Source organism: Setaria viridis, chromosome 8 (genome assembly GCF_005286985.2).
Source record: "Setaria viridis chromosome 8, Setaria_viridis_v4.0, whole genome shotgun sequence".
NCBI lineage: Eukaryota > Viridiplantae > Streptophyta > Magnoliopsida > Poales > Poaceae > Setaria > Setaria viridis.
This window is the reverse complement of record NC_048270.2, coordinates 2,499,997-2,522,089: the sequence shown is the minus strand read 5'-3', so window position 1 is coordinate 2,522,089 and position 22,093 is coordinate 2,499,997. Positions and strand designations below refer to the sequence as shown.

The following is a 22,093-nucleotide window of genomic DNA, read 5'->3' as shown; positions in this document are numbered from 1 at the left end:
TCCTGCAAAAGCTCCCTCTGCAAGTGCAAGCATAAAATGTATTGTTCAGGCTACAATTTCAAAAATCAATCGCACCATCACCTCTAACCTATTATTGAAGGCAAAGAAACCTACATATATTCAGGAGACATGTGCTGCAAACGTCCTGATCCCATCCTCATTAACAGAGGAGGCATGACTATCATCAAAATGATAGCAGTTACCCTCTTCAACTAGCTGCAAGTGACACCATAGGCGGCTCCAGGAAGCTATACAATTAAGAACACTTACAATAATGCAAGCATATATAAATATAATATGTTAATATAATAGTGACACGAAAATGCAAGTACCTTTGCGTATGCTGAGTAGTGTCCACCACCCAGATCATCATTAGGATTGATCAGCGCATAGAGTTCAGACATGGGCTGCTTATCACCTCTCGACATCTGCTTGACATACTTGCTCATACTGAGGTCATGGTCTCATGGATTGGGAAGTTCACAAAAGTATCAAGCTTGTTCATGTAGCGGCTGCATGAGAACCTTTTCAAGTGAACTACAATATCTCTAAACTATAGCCGACCATGAACCTTTACTAAAAATTGGATGGAGCTGGTACAAAGTGCTACAAGTTCTATAACAGTTGTACGCTCTTTTTTTTCGTGAGTGCCTCAGCACCTTTCAATTAACAAGAAAGTAGTTTACAGACACAATCTCGATGAAGTCAAGCAGAGCTTGACCAGCACGAGAGCACAAAAGAACAAAGAAAAAGAAACAGACAAACAACCACCATACGACGCGAAACAACAAAGAGGAAGCACACTCGAACCCACGTACCTAGACATAGCCACTCTCCTGAACCTGCCAAAAGATGCAACCTCATCAAGAGTGTTAAAGGTCACGGCAGTAGAGCATCCGCCCGAACACAACAACAGTGGCAAAGCATCCACCTAACCAGCACAACCGCGATGGCAAAGCATCCACCCAGAGCAACTACAGTGGCAAAGCATCTGCTAGACGACGACGACCTAAGCAACCCGAGCGGAGTGGACAAATTGAAGCAAGGGTAGGCACAGAAGAAGACACTTCCTGAGACGGCCACCACAAGGACTCTGACCGACGGAGACGACCGGGGGCGGCGTTCAGCAATGATCCCTGCAGTGACAGCAGCAAGAGCCCGCTAAGCTTCCAAAACGACGCCTCAAGGGAGGGGGCGACACCACTGGCGCCGTCGTCGTCCGACCAACACGGTCAAGGTTTTCACCCGGAAACTCGTCGTAGGGAGGGAAAGGGGGAATGAATGACACCTTCAAGAAAGGAAGTGGCACCCGGGGGCGTCTCCATCATCGACCTGCAAGCAGGCACAAGGCTTTCGCCTAACCCCGTTTCTTCCCCAGAAATCACCGCCGCCACCAGGAGCACAGGGACTGCCAGGCGCCAAGGAGTGGAAGAATGCGACCACATAGCCAGTTGTTCGCCCCCCCCCCCAGTTGGCGAAAATGCACCACCAGAGGGGACGCTCCAGCGGCGTCGCACAGAGCCCCGCCCCCGATGGACCCGACAGCCGGGGAGGGACGACCATCCTCGCAGCGGAATGGGTGGCAAGGGGAGGGACGCGGATCCGGTCGTGGTCCACTTGGGTGGCCACGCGCCAGCGGTGCCGGCGGCGGCGCACAGAGCCCCACCCCCGGCGGACCCGATAGCCGGGTAGGGGTGCAGCTACCCTCGCCGCTCGGCCTCTGGCAGTGGAAGGGATGGCAAGGGGAGGGAGAACGTGGATCCAGTCGCGACCCCTGTCCTCCAGGCGATGGAAAGGGGGAGAGAGAACGTGGCGGCCATCGGGGAAGGGGCCCTGCATCCAGGATGAGTAGATCCAAGCTCAGGGGAGGCAGATCTGCCCGCGGCAGCCGGCGATCGGCGGCAGATCTAGGCTACCGGCGGTGCTAGGGTTTGCGGAGTGGGAGTGGAGAGGGAGAGAGGAGGAGGGAGGGGAGGAAGAGAGCGTGACGTGGAGGCCGGCTTCGACGGCGGCGGCCGGAGTCGGACGGGTGGCGGGTGGTTGGGCAGAGGCGCCCGCCCCTTGCCAATCACCACCGCCTACATAACCAATCGATCCATCCATCAATCAACTCGTCGTCTCTGTCTTGGCCATTGTTCCTCTTGGGTGCCGTCTCCCTTCCGATCCCTGCCATGGAAGAAAATATAGTGCGGGAGATTGGGGAGATCGAAGCCCAAGGAGGAGGAGAGTCGCCGCCGTTGTTTGACCAAGCCACGCCGCCGCCGCTTTACGCGCCGGCGTCGGTCTCGTCACTCACCCGAGGCGATGCCGCCGCCGCTTCCATCAGCAACAAGCGCGGCCGCGTCGCCGCCTCCAGCAAGGCCATCCAAGGCCTGCGGGAGGTGACGGCGCCGCCGACGGACGGGTCCGACGACTGCTGCGCCATCTGCCTTCAGGATCTCGATTACTCCGACAAGGCCCATCCAGTTCCGCTGAGGGCCATGCCTTGCTCGCACACCTTCCACGAGCACTGCATCTTCGAGTGGCTCCGCCGGAACGCCGTCTGCCCTCTCTGCCGCCACCAGCTGCCCACGGAGGACGACCACGAGCAGGAGCAGGAACAGGGGATGAGGAGGATCAGGACCCGGTTCGTCTACAGCGATGAGGAGGGCCAGGACTATGGCTTCTGGTACTACACGGCGCAACCTTTCTCCAGGGACGACGAGGAGGAGGAGGAGGAGGAGGTTGTGGTGAGTATGGCAGCCTTGAGAGAATTTTACGCTGGTTGGCTCAACATGGGGCGCAACGCCGCAGCCTCAGCTGAGGATCATTCGATCAGATCACAAAGCTAGCTTGCACTGGGACTGGAAGATGATCGATTCGCCATGCCAGAGCCTCCTCCTTCATCTCAATCCACTGCCTTCAACTTGAGCTTGAGCTTGCTGTTGAGTTTCTACCCCCACCACAAGGCATGGCAGGAGAGGCGTATCTTAGATATATCCATGTAAATCTTACTTAAGAGATGCCAGATCAACTGGATCTTGTGTTTTATTTGAATTCATCCTATGAGATTCATATCATTCTCAGACTCATCATGCATGTTTCCAAATTCAGTCTCTAGAATTTACAACTGCCTCCAGGTGTTGCAGCATATCACAGACCACAGCCTCGCTGTGCTGTGCTTGTCAATGTCAATGGTCTCCTGCATTGAGTAATCCTGGAGGTTCAAATTTCAAAACATGGCTATGAGCTCAAGAATTAAGAGATGAACCATGCATGCACACATGGGTATCAGTTGCTTTGTAAAGTACAATACAATTGGCATTAGTTATCACAGATTTGTTAGTGTGGATGAAGATCCGTCGCCGGCATTTCACTGTGCTCCTTGCCATGTCCCCTCAGGCCACGGTGATGGTCACCGGAAAGCTGGTCCTTCTGATCTATTTTGTGCCAGATGCATCATTCCCGCTCCAGCTGAGCTCACAGTCGAATTTATAAATCCTTTACAACCTGAAATTAACTCAACGTGTGCGTTCTCTCCTATTATGCTACCCCTGTGCTTGCCAATTAGTATTTCAGTACTCCAGCTAGGTCTGTGGGGAAATACTACATTGGCCATCTGCAGAAAAAAATGATTTTTCCTTAAAAACATATACTAGATGGATATGGATGCTTGTTATGTCGAACTGTCAGTTTGCTGCTTTATAGCAAAGCGGAGTCCTAGGTATTGGTACTACTTACATGGCATTTTACTTGCCACTGGTATCCTTGCTCTTCTAGCTTTAACTGTGGCTTTGCACAAAATAGATCATGCCTGCCTTGCCTATGCTTCCTGTGACAGCATCGCCTAATGCTCGCTAGCTTGCCATGACAAGTGTAGCCAGCCTATGTCGGTATGCCCAATTACAGGTAAGCCTGTTGCTCCAAATGTCGTTTACATGATCTCAATGGATTGTTTAGTTTTGCTTTAGTTGACTCCTGTAGCTTCCACACTTATTTGCAGGGCTACTCCCGCCGTGCCTTCTTGTTTACTTAAAAATGATCTTCTTTTCAGTTCTCTGCATTTTTAAAATCATAGAGAATGCTGCCTAATTCTATATAATCTTCATTCGATTGTATTATTCTTTCATGCAGTTATGCAGATTACATTGCAATATATGCTCAACTGACCTGGAGCCCTCATCAAGAATGCATGATTAACTATGAAATGGTTCCTACTTACAGCTGCATGATACAGATTACTGTCCTCGGCTCGAGGTATGAAGTGGTCCGTCCAATTTGATAGTGCTACTAATTAGTATATGTAATGTTCATACATCTGTGTGGATGTTGTTCATCTGCTCAGGAAATTTACATGCTTACTTCGGTACTAACTTCATGTTTAGCTCTTCATCTAGGCTGAGAGGCCCTCCTTTTCTCTCGTTAAAAGCTGATACTTTCATACGTGCAGATTCAAGTCCCTTAGAATGTGACATACACTGTGAACCATATTGCTGATTGAGGTTAGTTACCGTCTTTCCTCTGTTTTATGTTCATCGTCAGGTGATTTTAGTGGACTTGAATTTTGAGTCATCACTCCTATATGAAAGTGGTATGTCAAGATATGTATGGACACTCACAAAAAAGACATTTCATCTCGAATGAACATGTCTCAAATTTCTGGTTAGTAGAAGAACAAAAGAAAACTACACAACAATACGTGGCTTTTAAATATTAATGAAAGATTCAGGTTCATGTGCATTAACTAATATTTCAAGAAATGCTTCATCTAATCCTAATTGCCAATGTGCTTGCTCTGGCCCTTACCTCGGAACCCCTTTGCTTACATCTTGCATGCCATGTGTACCAAACTGTATCGTATTAACTAGAACCTCTCCGATGCTGCAGTCTGGCGTCCTGGTAGCTGTGAGGGAGAATAAGAATCTGCCGCACAACAAATTAGATGCAAAAATAGAGGCAAGGCTTCAAGATGGTTGTTTATTCTCAGTTTTTGGGGTATTTTGTTTATGTCTTAGTTTGCATGGAAAATAGAGCATTAATATGAAAGCACAGGCATAGTTTTCTTTTGTCTAACATTTAATTCCTTTACATTATTTTGAATGTAACAATTGACTCTGATTTCTCTATTCACCAACAGGTATGAAGTTCACATTGAACTCAACATGTGGATTGACTACAAAAACTGACTTCCACCAGCTTGGTGGTGTTTCAATGCAGCAATTACTGTTGTCTTGGACCAATCACCAATGGTGTGATAGAAAGATCAAGGTTAATATTCTGCTCATCCATTGATCAATCTAACAGTTTAGTGTCAATTACTTCATCATTCCTAATAGCAAATCCAAATTTAATGAACCCTGATGTCCTCTGTAAAAAGTTCTGAATTAGTACTAGCCTAAAAAATATTTGTGATTTCAAGTTAACTCTACTTAATTCCATAGTCTGATATGTGTGTTTTTTCAGATTGCTCTTGGTTCTTGTATTTTTTATATGACCAGCAAATTTGCCCGTGCGTTGCTACGGGTGAGGGTCATATGTATATATTATTATCATATAATAATATTATTATTGCGTCTCAGTTTCTTGCGAAGTCAAGATGTTGCGCTATAGGTCGGAAGGTGAACGGTCACTCAATAAATGTTGAACATGAAAAAATTTACATCGGGGTGAGGGCTCCCTTTTATAGTGTTCGGAGCGCCTCCTCACATTACACATTTACCCTTCCGCACCTACTACATTCCCAGCATATATATACTTTACATTTTAGTCATTTACAGGTCACGTTTTTCGGACCGTCCGACAGTCCTGTGATTTACGCTCTCACAAGGTTCCGTGATTGACGCTGCCTTGTCGCTCACGTCGTCGTACTCTTTCAGCTTCGCGTCCAAGACCCCTTCTAGCCTCGGGTACATGATCCACTTCAAAGCAGCAGGCGGTTGACTACGTGCGGCTCAGTGCTGTTGCCTTCAAAGTATTGTGCTTCGGGCCTCGCGTAGCCCTTAGCCCATAGCCTCCAGCTGACTTGCCTTCGATAACATTCGCACCACTGCAAAAGACGGCGAGGACAGAGCAACGGTTATTGGGTTAGATAGTCAAAGACAATCGCCTTCCCTTCGGCTTTGCCCTTGTGCTGCCCCCGAAGGTAGATCCCGAGGGGCATCCGAAGCCAAAGCTTTTAGTCCGAAGCTAAAATATGTTTGTCAAACCTCGAGGTAAAGCTTGTATCGGGCGGGCTCGAGGATGGCTGTTTCAGGCGATCCCCAACAATTATACGCTATATGTAGTGATCATGTAAATACCATAAAGGTAGGAGGTTAAACACAAATGAAAACTGGACTAATGGAGAAATACCTAGAAGGAAGAAGTTGTTTGCGGATTGATCCATCAAAAGTTAAGCTAGGTTAAATGCCCAATGCAACAGTTGATGTCATGATGAGCTTACCTCCATATTATCAACTGAAGCTTTTGCTCGGATCATTATTATTATGTACATGGGCATTTGGATTTTTAAACTCCTTATTATTTAGCATTAATCCTTTCTATTTCATAAGTTTTGATGTTTCTACTTTTGCAGAGAGGTGCTAAAAGTATACATAAAATGATATAAATTGAGCAAAATTAATTTTGATGCAATTAGACATATATAATGTGTCGCTGGTTGTTGGTCAAATTGTTGTACTAACTACTGCCGAGATGCACAAACATACATGCGTGGCCATCCAGGTCGGCAGCGATAGTTTGTGGATGTTGGTCTAGCCTCAAGGACCTCACACTCATAGCTTGCGCCTTCCATGGACCTGATCTATCACAAACTATCCATGACCTGCAAGCCCTGAAGACTGTCGTGTGACTTGATTGAAGCCTGCGGCAAAGATGGTCTCCGCAGTGAGTCTCCAAGTTTGGTGGCAGTACAACTCTACAGCTGCACGGTCGACCACAAGGTCACTATTGGAGAAGCCCCTGTGCTCACATGCCTCACATTTTGTTCTGCAGCATCTTGAACATTGTCGATCAGCTTGACATGCACCAGCTGAACATTGTGATCGGATCCGAGTGCACGATGAGGGTATCTCTCTTATTGCATGCATCTATTTGATACATCCACCTTTTTAGTTCTTCCAAAAAAGTTCTAACATTCTACTTGATGTCCTGTGGGGCAAACTATACACAAGGTGCTAAAATAAAAGAAGGGCTATGACAGAAATAGGCAGAGCCCAACCTACGATGAAGTCCAGACTCTTGTGATCCCAGGTGACAGAGCCAATTTTCGATGGATTACAAGTTATGCACTAAGTACATAGAAACTATATAGCCCAACTAGGAGACTAACACTTATAAGAAACATAACTTTATTACAACACAATAATATTACACAAGAGTGTACAACATCGTGGCTAGCCTAGCACTCATCCTTTACTTCTACCGTACTCCACTCATCTACTATGCTCATGTTGAATGGCATGACAAGGAAGGGGGTCTCTATTTATAGGCTAAGGGAGTTCATAGGATGATGGTATGTGTCCCCTTCTAGAGTTTTCACTAGACAAATATCTATGTTCTGCACTATTCTAATTTCTTCGTGGCAATAATATCTAGTGCCTTCATGGAAAATATCATGGTTCATAAGTTGTGGGGAAGGCTCTAGAAGTTCGTATTGCTTTCCTTCAATAATGCGTTTCAGCAAAAATGGGTTAAAAGTTGCCATGTTGTAGGCCAATTAGATATTTAGATTGTTTATCGTAACCAGTGGAAGTGCATGTGCGCACGCACATGATAAAAAAAGATTATATACAAGTGTCAATAAATATTAACATAAAACTATCATTTAGAGTTAAAAAGGTGCTAAAAAATACACATTCTATTAATTCAAGAGTAAAAATGAGCCCAGCCACTTCGAGAACATTATCATGCCTCATTCACATTAGCTATAGCATTCTCCGGTACGGGCATGCCATTGAGCTGCTCGGGATCTTCTTCAGCCTCCTGAACTGGAAGCTCCTGGAGTGGATCTTCTTCAGCCTCCTGAACTGGAAGCTCCTGGACGTGGGTCCAGTTCATCTTGTTGAACTTCTTCTTCCTGGTTCTCCACCTACACTGCTACGTCATCAACTTCTGACCATGGATGTGCTTGAGGCACGAACTCATCAACTACTAGCCATGGGTGTGCTTCAGGCATGGCCTCATCGGGATTTGCATTCAGGTCAGGCAATGCTGGGATGACGTTGATGTTGAGTGGCCCAGTAGGGTGAAAAGGAGGTAGCAGTTCATTGGGGCCCAAGAAGCCAGGGATTATAAAGTCATCAACAAAATCACCAGGAGGAATGTCTTCATCCATCAAAAGGCCATCCATCATGGTCTGTTGAATGATCTCACATTGAACTGTTAGGGATTCTCCCTCGATGTCATCTCCTTCAGACATTATTAGATAATGTGGAATATCCACCAATTTGGTAGTTCTTATTTTGATAATGACTCTGGTGGATATTATTAGTTCTTATGCAGAGGGACAATGTCTCCACCAGAGTCATTATCAAAATAAGAACTACCAAATTGGTGGATATTCCACATTATCTAATATTGTTGCCATGAAGGCACTAGATATTGTTGCCATGAAGAAATTAGAATAGTGCAGAATATAGATATTTGTCTAGTGAAAACTCTAGAAGGGGACACATATCATCATCCTATGAACTCCCTTAGCCTATAAATAGAGACCCCCTCCTTGTCATGCCATTCAACATGAGCATAGTAGATGAGTGGAGTACGGTAGAAGTAAAGGATGAGTGCTAGGCTAGCCACGATGTTGTACACACTCGTGTAATATTATTGTGTTGTAATAAAGTTATGTTTCTTATAATTATAAGTGTTAGTCTTCTAGTTGGGCTATATAGTTTCTATGTAATTAGTGCATAATTTGTAATCCATCAAAGATTGGCTCTGTCACCCGGGATCATAAGAGTCTGGACTTCATTGTAGGTTGGCTCTGCCTATTTCTCGTAGCCCTTCTTTTAATTTAGCACCTTGTGTATAGTTTGCCCCACAGGACATCAAGTAGAATGTTAGAACTTTTTTGGAAGAACTAAAAAGGTGGATGTATCAAATAGAGGCATGCAATAAGAGAGATACCCTCATCGTGCACTCGGATCCTATCACAATGTTCTGCTGGTGCATGTCAAGCTGATCGACAATGTTCAAGATGCCGCAGAACAAAATATGAGGCATGTGAGCACAGGGGCTTCTCCAATAGTGACCTTGTGGTCAGCCGTGCAGCTGTTGAGTTGCACTGCCACCAAACTTGGAGACTCAATGCGGAGACCATCTTTGCCGTAGGCTTCAATTAAGTCACACGACCGGATGATGAGAGTCTTCAGGCTTGCAGGTCATGGACAGTTTGTGATAGATCAGGTCCATGGAAGGGGCAAGCTGTGAGTGTGAGGTCCTTGAGGCTAGACCAACATCCACAAACTATCGCTGCCAACCTGGATGGCCACGCATGTATGTTTGTGCATCTCGGCTGTAGTTAGTACAATAATTTGACCAACAACCAGCGACACATTATATATGTCTAATTGCATCAAAATTAATTTTGCTCAATTTATATCATTTTATGTATACTTTTAGCACCTCTCCGCAAAAGTAGAAACATCAAAACTTATGAAATAGAAAGGATTAATGCTAAATAATAAGGAGTTTAAAAATACAATGCCCATGTACATAATAATAATGATCCGAGCAAAAGCTTCGGTTGATAATATGGAGGTAAGCTCATCATGACATCAACTGTCGCATTGGGCATTTAACCTAGCCTGACTTTTGATGGATCAATCTGCAAACAACTTCTTCCTTCTAGGTATTTCTCCATTAGTCCAAAATATTTAGTTTTCATTTGTGTTTAACCTCCTACCCTTATGGTATTTACATGATCACTAAATATAGCGTATAATTGTTGGGGATCGCCTGAAACAGCCATCCTTGAGCCCGCCCGATACAAGCTTTACCTCGAGGTTTGACAAACATTTTTTAGCTTCGGACTAAAAGCTTTGGCTTCGAATGCCCCTCGGGATCTACCTTCGGGGGCAGCACAAGGGCAAAGCCGAAGGTAAGGCGATTGTCTTTGACTATCTAACCCAATAACCGTTGCTCTGTCCTCGCCGTCTTTTGCAGTGGTGCGAATGTTATCGAAGGCAGGTCAGCTGGAGGCTATGGGCTAAGGGCTACGCGAGGCCCGAAGCACAATACTTTGAAGGCAACAGCACTGAGCCGCACGCAGTCAACCGTCTGCTGCTTCGAGGTGGATCGCGTACCCGAGGCTAGAAGGGGTCTTGGACGCGAAGCCGAAAGAGTACGGCGACGTGAGCGACAAGGCAACGTCAAACGTGGAACCTTGTGAGAGCGTAAATCACGGGACTGTCGGACGGTCCAAAAAACGTGACCTGTAAAAGACTAAAATGTAAAGTATATATATGCTGGGAATGTAGTAGGTGCGGAAGGGTAAATGTGTAATGTGAGGAGGCGCTCCGAACACTATAAAAGGGAGCCCTCACCCTGATGTAAATTTTTTTCATGTTCAACATTTATTGAGTGACCGTTCACCTTCCGACCTACAGCGCAACATCTTGACTTCGCAAGAAACTGAGACGCAAAATAATATTATTATATGATAATAATATATACATATGATCCTGACCCGTACCAACGCACGGGCAAATTGGCTAGTCATATAAAAAATACAAGAACCAAGAGCAATATGAAAAAAACACACGTATCAGACTATGGAATTAAGTAGAGTTAACTTGAAGGTCCCGTTTGGATCATTGGAATTGAATTCCATTCTAATAATTATTATTTAGACACAAATTAATTAAGCTAATATAATTATATATGGAATATATTTGAATATTATTGTTGGTGATATGGGAGAGATACTTATGTGCTGCACTTCTACTATAGGGAAGCGAGTTCAAGAGCTTGCTATAAGAATTGAATTCCACTATAATAATCATAATCTACGGAATCAATTTTCATCTCCCACCCCATGAATTTAAGATATGCTTATATCTAAACTTTGGAAAGTTGTGGAATGCCACGTTCCAAGATAAATTAGCCTACTCCATTAAGTAGATTCCAATTCCTTCAAATAAAGGGATCCAAACGGGGCCTAATATTTTTTAGGTTAGTACTAATTCAGGATTTTTTACAGAGGACATCAGGGTTCATTAAATTTGGATTTGCTATTAGGAATGAAGTAGTAATTGACACTAAACTGTTAGATGGATCAATGGATGAGCAGAATATTAACCTTGATCTTTCTATCACCCCATTGGTGATTGGTCCAAGACAACAGTAATTGCTGCATTGAAACACCACCAAGCTGGTGGCAGTCAGTTTTTGAAGTCAATCCGCATGTTGAGTTCGCCTAGCGATGCACAACGCGCGGCTGTCATCAGCCATTCAGCCCGCCGGCGCCCACGTCCAGCCCCCACATTACCTCGTCACGCGCAAACGCGACGCGATGCACCAGCTCCGGCGCCAACTGCCCGCCGCGACCCATGCCGTCGGCGTCCCGTCGGCACTGGCGACGCCACGCGCCAGACGCTCGCGCTCGGCCCTCCTCACCCGTGCCGTCTCTGCTCCGCCACGCGTCTGCCGGTCGCGCTCGTCCCTCCTCGCCTCGGCTCTCCAGCGCGCAGCCAGCAACTCCCCGGCCTCATCTCCCTCTCTCTCTCTGACCGTCTTTCTTCTTCCTCCAGACAGCCGAACCGTGCCGAGCAGAGGTCAGAGGAGCTCCGCTGGCCGACGAGCTCGACGACGGCGAGAGCAGTACTGGAAGCAACGACATCGAGCTGGTCAGCTGGCACATGCCACGGCAACCGCCGCCGCGGTCTTTCTACGCTGCACCGGGCTTCATCACCTCGCCGGAGCCGAGCATGCAAGCTCCTCATGCCATCGTTCAGGATCCGTGTTGCCTAGAAGCACGCAAGCACCAGTAGTGAATACTGAACGGTGATGCTAGCAAAGTGTTTAGCAAGCAGTGTTTCGAAGCATTGAAGCTGATGGTGTTGGTTCAGGAAGTTCCATTGCAGCTTGTACTCGCATGTAAAACAGATGATTGTATGTCTGTTTCGCTAACGAAATTGGGGTAACCATGGTCACAAAAAAAAATGATGTCTCATCTTGCATAAATGTTTGGTTCCATGCAAATTTAGTTTTTCTTCTGTAAACAATGAACCTGCAGCTTTCTTGTTGGTACTGATCATGGCTCATGGCGGTTGCTTAGCAACACGTACGTCTTCAGTTGGCAAAGCAAAGAATCATCAGTTTTGATGCGGCTAATGGGGTCAGAACTTGGGAGTTTTTAGCACTTTGTACTCCTAGGCGTTCGATCGATGTCACCTGAATTTGATGTCTTGCAAGCCGAACTATAAACGGCAGCTTTCTAAACAATGTACGTACAAGATTCCGTTCCAAGGGTTTGCATTTGCCTGCTGGTGCTGGAATGGAAACATGAACTGAAGTGTGTAGCTCCTTATAAAAAAAAAGTGTGTAGCTCCTTATATTAAAAAAAAAGTGTGTAGCTGGTAAAAGAACACGCTCGATTCGAAGGTCACGGAGTCCTGTTGACTGATGATTAAGGGGGTGTTTAGGAGATAGGGGCTAAACTTTAGCCCTGTCACATCGGACGTTCGGATGCTAATTAGGAGGATTAAACAGGAGCTAATTATAAAACTAATAGCAGAACCCCTAGGCTAAATCACGAGACAAATCTATTAAGTCTAATTAATCCATCATTAGCGAATGGTTACTGTAGCATCACATTGTCAAATCATGAACTAATTAGACTTAATAGATTCGTCTCGCGATTTAGCCTAATGGTTGTGCAATTAGTTTTGTAATTAGTCTATGTTTACTACTTCTAATTAGTGTCAAATATCCGATGTGCCAAACACCCTGTAAGCTACTCACCCTCACGCATCACAAGCCCATTTGTAAGGTGGGCCGGGCCGCACACTGGTAACAACTAAACAGCCCACATCTTGTGCGCGATTCCAACGAGAAGCATTTCGATGGACACGATGCCTCCATTTCTTTTGAAGTCTAGTCTATTTACCTCTACCTTTTCCCGTGTTTATTTAATGCTTGCTATCCTACATAAAGGAATTAGATTATTTTATCATACATTTTTTTTCTTTCAACAATGGAATCAACCAACTTCAAAATAAAGAAGAAGAAGAAGATGCTTCACGCACTTATTATAGGTTTGTTGCGAGCTGGTCAAATTAACATATCATTAACTATGAGTGGTATCGTCGTGCCATCACATAATCCAAGTCAAGCAGTCCTGGTGTGTTGTTCTTATCCAACAGAAGAAGCAGCTGGGAGAAGAAAATAAAAAAAAATCCTCCCTTCGTTCCAAACGTTTCAAAGTGCAGGTCATTTTGATTTTTCATCGTCCTCGTGTAATTATAAGTTAGCAGCAGAAGCATTATAACACAACGAATGGTACTTAAAAATTTAAAAGCATGATGCAACAATTTGGTATGCCAAACTTCTGAAAACAATGCCATTAAACCTTGAACATGGCAGGTAGAGTTCAACTGAAGTTATAATCTTACAATCCTAAACGTACTAACATTCTCGGATACAAGCACTTTCTGGGTTTTTTATTACTCCTCACCAACCGGCCTAGCAGGAGCTAGTACTACGGTACGATACGACAGAAGAACGTTGTTTCGACTTGATTGTCACGCAACGTGCAATGTTTTCTCGAGGATTAAAATGGACGACACTTGAGTTTAGCTGGCATCAACAGATCAAATAATTAGCCAAATAATTCATGAGTACTAGCTCTTGTATACGATTTTTAAAATAAATATAATTCTTCAGATGTATATGCCACTTTTCTGGGCCCTGAACATTGCTGAAGCTTTACTTCTGAAACTTGTAAATCCAACCAGAAACTCCTCTTGTGCTGGGTCCAATCCTGAAGAGAGCACATGCACATCACGTGGTCAGCAGAAGAATCCTGTTGCTCCTGCTAATACTGTGTCATCACTCATCATATGATGAATGACATGCCATGCCATGTCATCTTCTTCTTGCACATCCACAAACGGCGTGTTCGCTTCAGCTTATTCAGCCAACTTATCAGCCACCAAACAGTGTTTTCCTCTCACAACAAATCAGCCGTTTCAGCTTTTCAGCCGGCTTATAAGCTGAAGCGAACCGACCCAAAAGTGGATAATCTCTAGATGAACATCTTAGCAAAATGCTTTGCCAATTTATGAGGCCAGGAAGTTGTACTGGTGCACAGTACTAGTAACAACTAGATGAACTGCGTAAAATTTATAAAGAAAAAAGAAGAAAAGCTTTCTTCCAGTTCAGTACTGCATTTCTTTTGATGGGCGCTGCTTTGAGTGCATGACAGCGAAACGCAATGGAGCAGGTATTTTAGTGTTTGGATAACAGGAGCTAAAATTTAGCCTATCACATGGGATGTTCGGATGCCAATTAGAAGGACTAAACATGAGCTAATTATAAAATTAATTGCAGAACTCCTAAGCAAATTAGGCGAATTTATTAAGCCTAATTAATCAATCATTAGCAAATGTTTACTGTAGCACCACATTATCAAATCATGGACTAATTAGGCTTAGAGTTCATTTGGATGTAGATATTGGGGAGCTGAAATTGAATTGGGTTCAATATGGTATTGAAATGGCTGCAATTGGAATACTATTGTTTGGATGACCATTGAATTGACTTTTGGAATCCTAGCAAGTAGCTCAATACCATTTTCTATTTGGATGTAAAATAATGGAATTGAAATGTTGAGCCATGGCAGGGGTGCTCAACTGCGGCCATGAGGAGCTTGACCTCGGCAACGACGAGGGGATCTCAACCCCGGCCAACATGGCAGGCGGATCTTGCGCCGCCGGTCATGGTGGATCTCGTGCCGCCGGCCATGGGGGAGAGGAAGAGGAGGCTGCGGTGCCGTCCATGGGGAAGAGAAAGCGGATCTCGTGCTGCCGTCCATGGAGAAGAGGAAGAGGAGGTCGTTGGCCATGGGAAAGACGAAGAGGAGGTCGCGCTGTCATCTAGTGGGAAGAGGAAGCAGATCTCGCGCCACCGGCCATGGAGAAGAGGAAGAGGAGCTCCTCGGGCATGGGGAAAAGGAGGAGGAGCTCGTCGGCCATAAGGAAGAGAGGCGCTAGCCGCGGCGACGGGGAAGAGGCCACTCACGCCGCCACTCACCCGCCGCCGAAGGGAAGAGGGCGCTCGCCCGGCCACGGGGTAGAGGGGCGCTGGCCGCCGGCGACGGGGAAGAGGCTACTCACGCCGCCGCTCGCCCGTCGCCGAAGGGAAGAGGGCACTTGCCAGCCACGGGGTAGAGGGGCGCTGGCCGCCAGCGATGGGGAAGAGGCCAGTCACGCCGCTGCTCGCCCGCTACCGACGGGGAAGAAGGTGCTCGCCGACCACGGAGAAGAGGGCGCTCGCGCACGGTGAAGAGGCACCGGGTCCGATTCCACTCAATACGGAGGGGTCGGGCTTTGTATTGGGATAGGCCCCTTTCACTTATAGTTCAATACCAAGGAATTGGATCTTCAATGCCAAATCTCAATTCCATGTGCATCCAAACAACAGTATTGAAGAAACCTGATTCCAATTCCAATGTCTGGGAACACTACTTTAATAGATTCCTCTCACGAATTAGACTCCATCTGTGCAATTAGTTTATAATTAGAGTATGTTTAATACTCCTAATTAGGGGGTGTTTGGATAGGGGGTGTTAAAGTTTAACACCCTACTTTTAACACCCTTTTAACACATTGCTTTGTTAAAAAAGATGTGTTAAAGTTTAACACCCCCAATTTCATAAACACATCAAGGGGTGTTAAAACTTGTTAAATTTGTTAAAAGTGATCCCCTGTCCACTTTTTTCCACCATTGCCCCCTTCTCTCTCCTCCCAAGTGGTTCGCTGGCCATAAATGAGGGAGCAATGGAGTCATTTCCCACCAAAGGTATTAAAGTTTAACACACCATCCAAACATCCCAATACGTTAAACTTTAGCACTCCATTTGAGAGTGTTAAAATTTTAACACAAGATATCTAAACATACCCTTAGTATCTAAATATCCAATGTGACAGGGCTAAACTTTAGCCTCCATGAACCAAACACCCCCTTAGTCGTATCAGCCGTTTTAATCGATCTGTACCGTTAACCTTTTTGCCCCCTTCAGCCAAATTGGACCTTTTTGTTTAGCTGAACCAAATTAGACTTTTGGTACCATGTAAATTGACATATTTGCAGTTAATCCATCCAGGAAACTTTCGGCGACGTAGCCAATTCGAAAGAGTTCCAAAAAAGGTTAGGCTTTCTCTGATGGTAGCATCCATGTGAACGAGAAGCATGCGCATCCATGTGTGCGTCGCATGGCATAAAAAGGGAGGAGAGGAGCAGGAGCAAATACGAATGATGGCGCCATCAGCTCCAGCTCAATCCCCCTCCCTTCAATCCAACTCCACCTCCACAAAAATCCTATCCATTCTCCACCAAACAGCTCACGAGATTTCATCATCTCCTGCTAAAAATTGCGTCTTTTTCTGGCTAAAGACCCATTACTGAAGTTAAAAAATAATTCCCTTTTGCTGTCCATTTCGACGATCCAATTTTTTTTTTTGTTGTGTTTTGCATCGTGGATTTGGACCACGCGCACCACCGCAACCAATCCCCTCGTCCATTTCCAATTCCATCCTGCCCCCAACAATCCCAATCTCCGGTCGAAAGAACTCCACTAGGAGAAATCCCCAATCATTTCTTGGTGCATTTGGCCCCCCTCCGTCATCAGAGAAATCCCAAGAAACATCTCCCAATTCGTCCCCCCCAAATCGCCCCCACACCGCACCAGATCACAGCTCATAATTCCAGTGAGAATTCGAAAAGGAGGAAGCAATGACGGAGGTGGCGCTCCTCCGGGGCCCGACCAACCTCGCTTCCCCCGCAAGCCGCGCCTCCACCTCCTCCTCGCTGCGCTATTTAGCCAATGCCGACAGCGACGTGCTCCCGGGAAGCGGCAGCCAGGAGCAGCCTGCGGGATCTACAGGGAGCCGAGGACTCCGAGAACGGCGGGGGCAACAGGCAGGGGGGTCAGAGGAGGAGGAGGAAGAAGAGGAGGAGGAGCGGTGGTCGTTCTTGGCGCTGCTGTTTGAGCTGCTGCGGAAGTCGCTGCACGGGTGCAGAACGGTGGGCGCCGGCGCCGGCGAGGTCCAACGCGGCGGCTGCGGGATGGAGATTGGGTTGCCCACGGACGTGCAGCACGTGGCGCACGTCACGTTCAATAGGTTCCATGGATTCCTGGGGCTCCCTGTCGAGTTCGAGCTAGAGGTGCCCCGCCGCGCTCCCAGTGCCAGGTCGGTACCGTATCCCGTGTTCATCAATCGGTGTCAACTTCATGCTCTGAAGTCTGAAAGATACGAGTTTTATTCTGAATTCAGTGGTCTCACAGCATTCAATTTTTAGGTCCTCTTTAAATTTTATTTTGGCGGATGTTGACATATTTTGCTCCCCTTTTGAAATTTCGTGGCGTTTTGGTATAAAGTGTTGCTCAAAGTCCTAAATGTAAACATGGTGGATTGGTGGTTGCTAGAACGGGGTTAGTTAAAGGTTCACTCCTTTTTAGCATTTATACGGCATATTTGTTTGCATGATGTCCTTTTTTCCATTCTAACTGGGGGGTAACCTTGTAAAGATGATTGCTTTTGTTTGCGTTGCAACCTTCCTTTTGCTTTGGTGAACTTTTTTAGGAAGACATTCAGATAAAATTTATTTTCCCATTTGACTTTAGTGTGTGTATAGTTGGAACTTGGTGTTTGTATTGGTAACCTTGGCTTGATTTGAACTGTGCTAGGCTGACTGCCCATAGTGGATCACTGGATATGCTTTGAACTACCCTTTTGTGTAGAAATATTTTCTGTTATGTTTCATCCGTGCTCCATTAAATAATTGATGAGTCATTTGTGATTCGCTGTTATTTATTAGTGTCTCATCATTTTTCTGTACCTGCTTATCTCATCCTGGAATTGGTATAAAATGGATTGTTACATCATCTATCGTTATGAAAAAATAAAAATTCTGTTGGGAATTCCATAATTTATTGGTAGCATATATATTCTTAATTAGATGACTTACACCCTTTTTATTTGCACTAGAGTTTCAAGTTTTTTCTTTTATTATCACTTGTCATCTGCCTGATGTTGGACTATGTGTTGAAATATTTGTTTCTCTGCTTTGCCATATTTTCTGGTTTATAATTGGAAGTTTGGAATGGAACACAGAGTATGAAAAAGTGCATAGGTATCTTGTACATTGCTTCTCATTGTGGGTTCCAAGATTTAGGTTTTCAGTACTATGCATTCTGAAAAGAATAAACAAAAGCGCTCTATATCTTGCTCCTACTTTGCAGAAGGATGGGGCTCTAGTTCCTTCAAAAGAAGATAAAGTGGCACAAACACCTATGCCTAATCTTCAATTGATGATATATGATCAATGAAAACGAATCGATAATTGGAGATATTCTTAAATGTTACAGTTCCTGAAAAAAGAATGGTAGTTTCACTCAACTGAGCAACCACCTGTACACCGAACAATTCAGCTTCCAAATAACATTTTGATTTTTTTTTCGCACCTTTGTTTTGATGCTGAGTTTTTGTGTGTAAAGATTGTTCAGGTTCCTTGCAGAACTTCTAAGGATTCTGGGAATCTTGTTAGACACCACCTAAATTGTTGATCTTTAAAAAGATGGAGATGCCTTGACATCATCGGCATGGTGGTCCCATTTTCATGTGGCCATATCCTATGCCTTGCAAGAAGCATCTCTTTTCAATGCTAATGTGCACTTCTGAACATCATAACTTTTGAATAAAAATAAACTGCTACTCCAGTGCATGTTTACTTTGGCTCTTGCTATTCCTCGGCCGATTGATTCTTTGAAATGCAGTGCAAGTGTCTTCGGAGTTTCAACAGAATCAATGCAGTGTTCCTACGATTCGAGAGGAAACAGTGTCCCAACAATCCTCTTGATGATGCAAAGACGCCTATATGAACAAGGCGGACTTCAGGTGTGTTTTTTAGGATCTCCGATGACTCTTAATCTATTTTAATTGCTTAGTAGCTTTGTTCTGATCAAGGTGTCTTGCTTTGTACTTCCAGGCAGAAGGTATCTTCCGTATTAACGCGGAGAATAGCCAGGAGGAGTTTGTGAGAGACCAGTTAAACAGTGGAATTGTTCCAGATGGCATTGATGTCCACTGTTTGGCAGGTCTAATCAAAGTAAGCTTCTTTCTACTCATTCTGTTGGCTGCATCACTTTCTTAATCAATGTTAAGGAATTAGGGAGTTATTAATTATTGTACTTACCTTGACTGATAGAATTTCATGTCAACAACTGTCAGTGAATCCACACTTCACTTTCCAACAGTACTCGATCTTCTCTTTTTCTTTCACAAAGATTTTGCCTCAACTTTTATCCCTACGCGTACAAAGCTGTGATCGTGGATTTGTGGTCGTGCTATTTACGAATCTTCTGTTGCAGAATATAATCTTGCTTTTGGGAACAGTCAAGGAGTGGGGTCAACTTAGTTGACCCTAATAGTTTATGTTCTTGAGTCAGTTACCTTTACTTGGCAAGGCATAGTATGTTCTCATCCAATCTGTTTTTTTTTTTCATCTCTTCCCAGGCCTGGTTTAGGGAGATGCCAAGTGGGGTGCTGGACCCTATCCCACCTGAACAGGTGATGCAATGCCAATCTGAAGAGGATTGTGCTCGGGCTGCAAAATGCCTTCCGTCAGCTGAAGCAGCTTTGCTTGACTGGGCTGTTAATCTGATGGCTGATGTAGTCCAAGAAGAACAGATAAACAAAATGAACACTCGAAATATTGCTATGGTTTTTGCACCAAATATGACTCAGGTAATGCACTGTGCTAATAGCATAGCAAACTAGCAATATAGCTCACTCCACATAGAAATATTGAAATGGTTAGGCATGCTAACTATAGGACACATAACATGCAGATGGCAGATCCTTTGACTGCACTGATGTATGCAGTGCAAGTGATGAATTTTCTCAAGATGTTAATACAAAAGACTCTCAAGGATAGAGAAGAGTCCAATCTCGAGGATGTTTCACTGCCCCAGAAGGATCCATCTGATGAGAATGGGCATCAGAAACCCAGCGTGACACTTGATTCTCTACTTGAGGAAGGATCCAGGCGTCCCTCTTTCGTCAATGAAGAGCCTCTTCTGAACAGTCCTGCACACAGCTCTGAGGACAAACCTAATGAATTTAATGCTGCTGAAGGAGCCACTGCTGCTTTCACTGCCCAGACAAGTGAAGTCCTGGCAAGTAGGGAGAGCTCCACTAGTTGCTCACAACCTGCACTTGCTACTCCGGCTGCTACTTCTGATGCTTCTGGTGCAACAGCTACAAATTCTCTTCAAGGCAAGGGGAGCCGAAGCCTGAATCGTAGGAGGACCAGAAAAGTCAAGGGCCAGTCTGGAACACATGCCACACCTGCAGCTGAGAAATCAAGAGGTGTGAGCATTGTGAGCCGAATAAACTCCAAGGTTGAACGGATCGAAGCATGGAGATGAAATCAAAATCACATTGCTGCTATTGTTGTGTACTAGATGACTGACCCAATGTTTCCTGAACATAGGACCCTAGACTGCTTTGCTTGCACATTTTGCGTTTTCTATGTATCATTTCTTGATGTATCATGGTCATGATATTTTCAGATTCAATCTTCTTGCCTTCACTAACTTTTGTATCATTCTTATGATTACCGCTGGACTGAATGAAAGATAATGCTTTTCATTGTACATAAATCTCTTCAATGCAGACAGTTCAGGTATGATCTGTGCTGTGCTAGTTCTCATTGCATTGTACCTTATTCTGCTGTCTGCATGTTTCCCTTTCAAAATTTCGGATTGATCAGCTCACATTGATCACTCTTGTGTTGTACTTTGAAAAATTTAAGCTTTATGTCTTTGCCCCTTTGTCTCAATGCTCTCTGTTTTGCTTATGAGCTTATCCTTTTCCACATTATAATTTCCTATGCGACTGTCTGCAACTGAGCTCTCAAGCATCTTTTATTCTACCTCCTCTCCTTCATTTTTTTTCGACCACAGGCTTACAGAATCTACGCAAAGGTTTTCCAGCTTACGTGAAGAATACAGGGGAACAGACTAGGCACCACAGATTACCATTTCATTCAGATATTTAAGCCTGCTTCAGAAAAGAAAGTTCAGGCAATCAAAGGATGTTTGGGGTTACCTTGATTTTTTCCTGTTCAGCTAGGAATGGAACAGATTGCTCTACGTTGTGGTATTTGTCACATCCTTTATTCCCTGTCAGTGTTTGGAAGCTCCGTATTCCAATTTCAAGATCACACTAGCGTTATTCCGTGTGACAAGTACAGTACCGGTTGAGGAAAATGGTTCTTGCCATCATTGATTGCCTCTAGCTCCACTTGAGATCAGAATTTTATTTGGGCAGACAGATTGGTGTGCTGACCTTATCGGATTCAATCTCGAGCTGCATAATTTGCGCAAGGCAGAGAAATGGTACTAAAAGATCACAACTGAGGACATGTCAACTTCTGTCCCATAATACTTAAGCAATGACTCATCAGTGCCCAGTACAAAGATACCACTTTGATCTGCATTAATTTCAAATTTGCATCCCTATACAGCTATGCAAGTTGGTGCTCATATTCTGATTTCTAAAAATATCCATGAATTGGTGCTTGATGGAGTGACAGTTATAAAAAGAAAAACTGAAGATTGTTTTGCACTTGAGTGAAATGTCTGAACTGAGCTCTAAAGCACCGTAACCATGTCCCTTTTCATTGCTTTATTTCTCTCCATTCGTTTTTGTTTATCAAATCTGTGGTAAGCTTTTTTTTTCACCTTTCACAAAGAATATGCAATTTAAACATGCAAATGACAACAATCAATGAAACGGCATGAGAATAAAGAGAGCTCTTGCCCTGCTCTCTGATTGTTGAGCATGAGCTGTAAATCTGACGAATTGCTCTTTTCAGGGGTGACTTTCAC

General features: G+C 44.7%; 1 protein-coding gene across 1 annotated transcript; it reads left to right on the top strand.

The window, feature by feature from the left end:
* The first annotated feature begins 16,447 nt into the window (after window positions 1-16,447).
* Window positions 16,448-20,889, top strand: LOC117833444 (rho GTPase-activating protein 4). Its single transcript, XM_034712929.2, has 5 exons — window positions 16,448-17,390; window positions 18,977-19,097; window positions 19,189-19,308; window positions 19,716-19,946; window positions 20,051-20,889. Exons 1-5 carry the CDS (start codon window positions 16,933-16,935, stop codon window positions 20,627-20,629), a joined length of 1,509 nt encoding a protein of 502 aa, XP_034568820.1. The 5' UTR covers window positions 16,448-16,932; the 3' UTR covers window positions 20,630-20,889.
* Window positions 20,890-22,093: the final 1,204 nt, after the last annotated feature.